The sequence below is a fragment of the Notothenia coriiceps genome, unplaced genomic scaffold (assembly GCF_000735185.1).
Source record: "Notothenia coriiceps isolate Sejong01 unplaced genomic scaffold, NC01 NC01_scaffold00037244, whole genome shotgun sequence".
NCBI classification, from domain to species: Eukaryota; Metazoa; Chordata; class Actinopteri; order Perciformes; family Nototheniidae; genus Notothenia; species Notothenia coriiceps.
The window spans coordinates 9,435,791-9,443,903 of record NW_011369945.1 but is presented as its reverse complement, the minus strand read 5'-3'; the positions used below and the strand labels follow the sequence as shown (position 1 = coordinate 9,443,903).

The window sequence follows — 8,113 nt, the reverse complement described above, 5'->3', positions numbered from 1 at the left end:
CGACCGTGGTCCGACCCTTCTGACTTAGACCGTTATCCATTTCGTCGGAACCACAGCTTTCTTAGTTGACACCCTCGGTAATAATCTTTTACCTCTGTATGTACTGGTGACTATTAGATGGAGCTAGACCCCGAGCGTGCGTTCTAGAGTGGGGCACCCCCAGTTTTACTAGTGTTCTTGCCAACTCGTTGTTTAGGGTCTTTGGTGTGCACCCCCCTGACAGTTACTGGACCGTCTCTCGACCCTGGTTCATTTGTTTCCGATTGGTTAGTCATTGTGTGATGCGGCGGTCCCTGAGTTTAGGACGTCACGGTCTGCACAGGAGGACGAATTTCGGGTCATGTACAGGTCCGGGCAGACTTCAAAACCGAATCTCTCGTAGAATCTACTTAGGTCTTTCTCCTAACCCTCTTACAATATACCAGTCTTACTTTGGGTTTATCTTGAAAAACCATTTTTTGAGTCTTGATCTGCACAAACCTTCCTCTTTCTTACGACTCAACCGTAGGTTTCTTTGTGGTATGGATGACACTTTGTACCCCACACCTTTGTAGTACGAAACCCAGGACAAAAAAGACGTTTCCCTGGCCCTGCTGAACTAGGCAACATTTCCTTTCTTACTACCCCGGTCATTAGCACCTCTAAAAACTCACCTGTTGGAGGAAGTAGTCGTTCCCGTAACTTCTAATTTGCATCCGAACCAGAAAGTCGTACTGTTACTAGGTTTGGTGTGGCGGCCCGTTACTTCCTGACCGAAGCATTTCTTCCGTAAGTTCCAGGACCTCACCGGATCGGCCAGAGGTCTAGAGTTGTGGGGTATCTTTTAGACAACCTCCCTCAACTTCAGACACAACCCGGGTCGCTGTCGGGGTTTTGAGTAGTGTTGTTTCTGGTGTCCTTTGATAGCTCTTTGGTCTTGGCCATAGTGGAGTTTGGAGTGTGACTGTTTGAGGTTGTGGACAGGTGTCTTTTATACTGATAACAAGTTCAAACAGGTGCCATTAATACAGTTAACAAGTGGAGGACAGAGGAGGCTCTTAAAGAAGAAGTTACAGAAGTTCTCTGTGAGAGCCAGAAATCTTGTTTGTTTGTAGGTGACCAAATACTTATTTTCCACCATAATTTGCAAATAGATTCTTTAAAAATCAGACAATGTGATTTTCTTGATTTTGTTTCCTCATTTTGTCCCTCACAGTTGAGGTATACCTGGGATTAAAATTACAGGCCTCTCTCATCTTTTTAAGTGGGAGAACTTGCACAATTGGTGGCTGACTAAATACTTTTTTTCCCCACTGTATGTGGAGATGCTTTACCTGCTTTCCATATCCAAACAGCGGTGATTGGCCATCAGAATCTCTTCTTCTTCCTTCTGGATTCGAGCCTCTACTGACGTGTCATAGCTGCTGCTGGGAGAATGGCCGATCACTGATGCAGCTGTGTCCCTGCCAAACAGGACAGAACCTCCATTACATCATTTCAGGCTCCAAAAGTAGCAGCTTTATTTATTGCTGACCTTTTAAGGACCGTCATGAAGAGCATTCTGTTGTCAAGTTTGCAATCAACACCACTGTCCACGGCCACATTACAATAATTGACAGGAGGCAAAGACACGCAGTTTAAGAACAACCAACTTGAATAATAAGAAAACCAAATCGAAGAAAGCATCCTGACTGTAAACATTACAAACTGACATGGGTTGTGCACAGCCCAGGAAAGGAGGACTCTGCACCCCTGATTAAAGCTGACATCAAAAGGTAAGGAGCCTGCCAGTCAGTTCGACTTAGTGCCATCTGGCAAGCGATACTGTTTCCGCTGCCATACAGAATAGCTACTTTTCTAAGGTTGTAAGACTCCTCATCCTATCTTGTTGAGCACAAAGGGAATACAACTTGCATTTAGTGTTGCCTCTGCATTAAAAATAAACTAACCTTGGTCATATGAGAGGAAATGTCAACAACTGTCTTGCACATATACCTCTGAGTGGCCACAGAAGCAGCAGCATCAAGGGCAAACTGCCTCATCACGCTCTCCTCTAAGTACTTCTGCTCCCATTTGGTCATGTCGGCCTCCAGAGCCAGGATGCGCTCTTCCTTCTCCCTCAGGTGCTCCATCAGCGCTGTGGCGTTGTACTCTGATGATACTGCTCCACTGCTTTGAGTGGCTCCCTGACGCTTGGAGGGACAAACAGGGGAAGCAGAAATAATGAGGGAGACAGAAGAGGCACTTAAAAATATTGATAGCTATGTTATCTTTCAACTGCAGTCATTTGCTGATATGGCCAAACATTATTTTTGTATGTGTGTTTTTCACAACACTGATTCATACTACCTGAATGTATTCACATTGTATCTATAGATTTAGATTTGAATTTATTGTCTACGGTCATTTGTAAATCCATTAGGGCTGCCCCCAAATAGACAAAACGTTAGTTAGCTTAAACAAAGTATTATTCTACACATTTTTCATTCGTCTATTAGTCAAAGGAAAAAAAAGGAAAAGAAGAAAAAAAGCTCCATCCGCGCTGCGTGTGCTCTGCTGGAAGACCCCTCAGACTTCATTCAGAGCTGTGGCTGGTCATTGAGAATCCAAAGTCTGATGCATGTAAAGGACGAGCCCCACAAGGTGATATGCAAACTCTGCAGGAAAGAAGTGGCCACCGTATCTACGCCATCGGAGCGCAGCTTCCCGAATGCCACATCAATGCAAAACATAGAGCTTAATCGTCCCCGACAACGTGTGTTCCTTTCTCAGACTTGGAGGAAAAGAGAGGCAGTGAGTCAGGCAGCCTTAAGTTTATATTATTGGTCTTAATATATTTATACAACACAAAAAGTAAGGAAATCTGTGTTTGGTAGATTATTTATTTGTTGTAACAATTCTTCTCAGCAATAAATCTTATACGGTTGTAAAGCCTGTTTTCTTACCTTACATATGGGGCCACATTAGTGAGGAACATGCATTTGTGGGATGAGCAACAGAGCCGAGTATGTGGGTTGCACCCATGTGTTTTTTTTTTGCCGATATTTTTCGTTGTTTACGTTTGCTGTGATGTATTGGTTTGTAATATTCATTAACATTTTAAATATAAATGCTTTAGTTTTTTCACTTATCATTTGTTAGTTATTGTTGGCATTACAACTTATGTGCACATCCACAAATAGTTTGAGATGTAAGTTATTTTATACTCGAGAGAGAATAAATGAACTAAATACTCTGTGTGTGTGTGCTTGTTCACACACACATTAAGAATCCTTCCCAGAGCTGTTTACACCGCTGACTGACAGAACGCTTAAGCCGTGCGTTGCGCTATGACATGCAGTTTCCACATGTCAAATGTAATTTATATTTCAAAGGTTCATTATTACAGTTTAACATTACATTTTATATGAAGCATAATGTTCTTTATCAGCCCTTGAAACTCAAACCATTTTGGGAGAAAAAATAAATAAATACAAAAAAATTGATTTATACTTATATACTTTTGGCCCAGACTTAAAATAATGTAATCATTTGTGGTAATTATGCAGGGCCTCTTCTTTCCACCAGCATGGCGGTTACCTGCTGCATACGTAGCGACTCCAGCTCTCGCTCCAGTCTCGTTCGAAGTCGATGCTCGAGTTGTTCTCTTTTCTCACAGGCTGCCTGGAGCTGAGCCAGAGCCTGCTGCATCCTCTCCACCTTCTCAACATAAACCTGCTTCTTCTTTAGCTGTGCATAGACAGAGAGAAAGAGAGGAAAGCCAATATTTACATAATTGTCTTCTGATCTGCTATTTCTCCTTAACAAAGCCTACTCCACTTGTTTATAACATTTTGTGTCAAGAAATGAGGACTCCAAGATGAGGTAACCTCAAAAGCTTTCTTAGTGGTAGTGCTTCAGTTGGATTTATTTTTTAATATTTGTATTGAAGACACATGGCACATCAATGGGAACCACAGTTACAAATGATACAATAGTTAAAAACAACTAGTGATCAGCTTAGTCTTAACTGGTATTGTACATCAGTTGAAAAGCCGTACATAGTTGATCTTGACTTGAAGGCGTACAATATTTAAAACGCACATTCATAATTCAGTTGGAATTTGATGGTAAAAACAGATTGCTTTTTTATCTTTGATCTGCAAAATGTAATTTTACTTCAGTAAAATAAGAAGCAGACTAGAGCTTATATTTGCTCATCACAGATACATTGTACTGTTGTATATGTTGACAAATGTAAATACCCAAAAGGTAACGGGAAGACGTCTAAATTGATATGTATAAAGCTTTTGGTTTTTGAGAGCACCAGACCGTGGAGGCCTTTAAAAAGGCCTCAAAACCCATCTGTTCAATAGAGCCTTTCCCTAGACCTCTTATTTATTTATTTATTACCCCCCTTTTATTTTATTTTATTTGTATTTTTTATTAATTTTACCGTATTGTGTGATGTTTTTATACTGTTCATGCTGCTTGTAGCACTTTGGGATTTGAAGTCAAATATGAAGTGCTTTATAAATTAAACCCATTATTATTATTATTTTATTTATTTACATTTGGTAGCCACAGCCAATCAAAAGTTTTGTTCATTTTCTGCTATTACTTTTTATTAAGGAGTTAACCAAGTCTTAGCAAAGATTACTTAGATATAAGAAGTCCTGCCAAAAGACACCTACAGCAGAAGATTTTATTTATGGTTCAGTCCCAACAGTCTCCACCGCCATCAGAAACATAAAGCACTATGAGAAAACTAGAAAATTCCAAGAAATGTTGACTGTCTGAAACTTGGCTGCACGTCACAAAGCTAACATTACCCCCGCTAAGTAAGTATTAATAGTATTAGTTGTATTGTCAAGGTACAACAAAGAATATGTATAAACATACATATTTGCACACATATTTTTATATTTTATATACATTGTTTTTATATTGACATTAAAGTTGACTTTGTCTTTTGACTTTGAGAATATCAATGAATTTTAGCTCAGTTTTAGCTGACTATTTTAACTGTTTATCTATTACATTTTTGGATTCTTGTACCACATTCCTGCATCGTTTCTGAACATCTTTAGATTACCAATGGATTTAATTAGTTTAATAAAGTCCATAGTCTCGAGAAACGTTAAAACTTGTAATTTTTGTTATACGTTAAAGTATGTGGAATCTGTATGGGGTCAAAGTGGGGTGTTTTTGAGCTCGGTTCAAATGGATTTCCCATTCAGTCATATGGGGCAAATGATCACAGTTTTCTGCGATTTGCGTGAAGACGGCTAAGTGAATCTCTTATAAAAGACATAGCAACCCAATCCTGGTCATTCCGCACGTTTTTATGTTGTTTTTGTGTGTTTCGTGTCAACGCTGCCGGATGAGTAGCATGACAACATTTGTGGTGGAAGAAGGAGATTAAGATGACTAAAAAAAAGGCATTTCTTGCAGAAAATGCGTGTGAATGCTGTAAGCTGCGTATATTTGTTGTTGAATGTGGCAGCGGGGTGTGGTTTGGGCGCTGGCTGCTGGAGTGAAGGGAGTGGCTCGGCCGGAGGCCAGACAGCTGATCGGAATCAGGTAATCAGTGCGGGAAGAAAAGCATGTCGTAACCTGGTTCTGGTCTGTTATGCAGTAGGCGGGATCCTGGAAGGTCGCCAAAGGACCTGTGAAGTTTCCCACCCGGGCAACGTTTGAGACCCGCGCATTTTTGTTTGGAGTTAAAAAACGCTCTGTGTTTCAACCAACACCTGCTCTTTCCGTCCCTGTTTGGACCCCTGTCTGAGCGGGAGAGGGTCACAGTGGCCGCCTGAAACAGGGACGGTGATGGTCGGAAGGAGAAACCCCGCTGGGTCAGGGCTCCAACGTCTCTCGCTCACATTGCAGGAGACCACCACAGCATTACAGCGACAGCAGGAGCGAGGCTCTTGCTCGGGATCGCCTCGAGCCAGTGCGAGGACCGGGCTCTCCTACGGGAGCTGCTGCAGCGTCCGGCCGCTCGGGAGGCCGATCCCGCTACAACCGGCTCCGACCGCCTTCCAATGCCCTCCAGAATTGACGGCAGAGGGATGATCCGGAGGCATACCTGGAAATATTTTGAGGGCACAGCGGCGCGTGCGGGTGGCCCGGAGAAGGAGTGGCAGCGCGCTATTTGCCTCTTGCTTATCTGGGAGTGCGCCGTAGCGCCCACAGCCTGCCAGCAGGCCTCTCGGCATGTGTACGCACTGAGGAAGGCCAGTCCTGGACGGCCTTGCAGCAGCGCCAGAGGGCTCGCTGCGGGTTCCGGGCCCTCCCCTTCGAGGACGCTGACCGACCGCTTCTCCTACGCGCAGCGGCTCCTGGGATGCAGCGTCCGCTGGCTCCAGCGGGGGGTGCGCTCCGCTGAGAAGTCGTCGGGCAGGTGGCGCTGGAGCAGGTTACTCGCCGGCCTGCCATCTTTCGACGGCCGAATTGGTCCAGTGCCATCGCCCCGCCAACATGGAAGGCGCTGTCGTCCTTGCGGAGGACCACCTCTCGTTCCCCGCGGGGAGCATGAAAGAAGGCGCCTCGACCCCAGCTTGTCTCAGCAGGGCAAACCATCACCAGCCCGAGGAGGAGGTTTCCTGGACGGCAGTGCCCTTCCCTCCCACCACAAACGGGCCCCAAACCCGCGCAGGCCCCGGACACTTTTCCCTAGCTCTACCCTTACCTCTGTTTATTATCTCTCCCCAGGGTCCGGCCTACGCTTCTGGTCGTCGGCCCACGGGGGGGCTTCAGACGTCAGGGGAGGCGATTGTGGCGGTGCGGAGGTGGACGCTGGTTCGGGTGCAGGACGCCGTTGCCGCACCGATTTGGGAAGGGACCGTACCGATTATACCTGGTAGCTTATGTATACAGGGGTACCACCACCAGGCTTGATGGCACACGGGCTGTAATCAGACTTGATCCATCTCACTGGTTTCGGCCTGGGGGCATTGATTGAAGGCATCCGTGGGTGAACGGTGAGGTGTGGTGCATGGGGATATTCACCAGTACCCGGAAGTTGACGCTGGAATTTCTTTTAAGGGGAAAAAGCATAGAGTCAGGGCTGGAATTGCACTGCTTACGCACCCTCTGATTTTGGGACGATCGGCCGGAGGGGTGCTAGTTAGCGGGGGGCTATGGGGGTGCGTTCACGGACGGCAGGAAATTGTGAGTTGTGTGCTGGTGTTTTAGAGGGAGAGTCGTGAGCGGCTGGACGACATCGAGGTGCGGAAAGGACCACGGGAGGGGGGGCCGCGGGAGGTCCCTCTGGACCCGCTGGTGTTTCCCGTGGAATGATTCCCCTCGGAATCGAGGGAACGAGTACCCTTCAGCACGCCTTCGGCCGTGTGATGAGGCCCCAGCTACACCGCAAACGCAGCACTCACTCACCCACACTTTACGTGGTTAGGGACAGGCTGTATCGTGTAGAGCGCGTGACACAGGACATGGAGGATTAAATTATCCCTTGTTGTTGCGTTGCCAAAAAGGCCGTCGGAATGTTTTCCACCTCTTATAACCCTCCCCATGTCAGGTCACTAGGTACGGCATAATCACGTACACGGATAATGGCCCGATTATTGGGCTCTCGCACAGATGTGGAGCAGTGGTGTGCCATCTTGGCGTGATATGTTCGCTGTGTATCGCCGCCTTCCCCAGAGCGCCTTTGCGCCCGTTACATTGATTGAGTGCCTTTTGGAGAGAGTTGGAAGTGACCTCATCGGGCCGTTGGACCGGGTCACGGATTCGCTTTGTACTAGTTCATAGTGGATTATGAACCGATATCCGGAGGCAGTTGCCGCTGTGTAAATTCTCTGCAAGAGCGTCGCGCAGGCGTGTTTCACATTATCTTCCCGAGTCGCGGATCCCGAAAGAGATCTTTGACTGACCAGGGACACAGTTTATGTCACGCAACTACGCAAGCTGTATGAACTATTGGGCGTGCCACTTCATACGGGACACATTAGTGTTTACCATCCCGCGTCCGCGACCTTCGGTGGACACGGTTGTTACAACACTAAGAACCTGGTTTCGGTAAGTTCGGTTCACGGAAGATAGCCGAATTGAGATAAATGGGCTGATCCTCTGTGTTGCCAGTGCGGAGGTGCCGATCCTCCACGGGATTTTCTCCCTTTGAGCTGTTATTTCGGTC

At 46.0% G+C, this 8,113-nt stretch overlaps 3 protein-coding genes across 4 annotated transcripts in view; 2 read left to right on the top strand and 1 right to left on the bottom strand.

The window, feature by feature from the left end:
• LOC104965286 (phospholipid-transporting ATPase ID-like) overlaps positions 1–8,113 on the top strand; it is a 718,806-nt gene that overhangs the window by 626,794 nt on the left and 83,899 nt on the right. The gene's annotated exons all lie outside the window — the stretch shown is intronic.
• Positions 1–8,113, top strand: part of LOC104964678 (brefeldin A-inhibited guanine nucleotide-exchange protein 2-like) — a 103,446-nt gene that overhangs the window by 44,906 nt on the left and 50,427 nt on the right. The window lies entirely within an intron of this gene.
• Positions 1,177–3,706, bottom strand: LOC104964676 (angiomotin-like). 2 transcript variants are annotated; one of them, XM_010793524.1, is made up of 3 exons: positions 3,559–3,706; positions 1,975–2,752; positions 1,177–1,442 (listed from the first exon to the last, which is right to left on the bottom strand). In XM_010793524.1, the coding sequence occupies exons 2-3, from the start codon at positions 2,109–2,111 to the stop codon at positions 1,310–1,312; spliced, it is 270 nt and encodes an 89-aa protein (XP_010791826.1). In that variant the 5' UTR covers positions 2,112–2,752; positions 3,559–3,706; the 3' UTR covers positions 1,177–1,309. The 2 variants fall into 2 exon arrangements, with proteins under 2 accessions (XP_010791826.1, XP_010791825.1); XM_010793523.1 differs by having other exon boundaries at positions 1,975–3,706.

Coding starts and splice junctions, on each gene's coding strand:
- LOC104964676 (XM_010793523.1), bottom strand. CDS start 2,111: ATGGAGCACCTGAGGGAGAAGGAAGAGCGCATCCTGGCTCTGGAGGCC. Junction 1,443..1,974: donor GCTTCTGTGGCCACTCAGAG/GTATATGTGCAA, acceptor CCTGTTTGGCAG/GGACACAGCTGCATCAGTGA.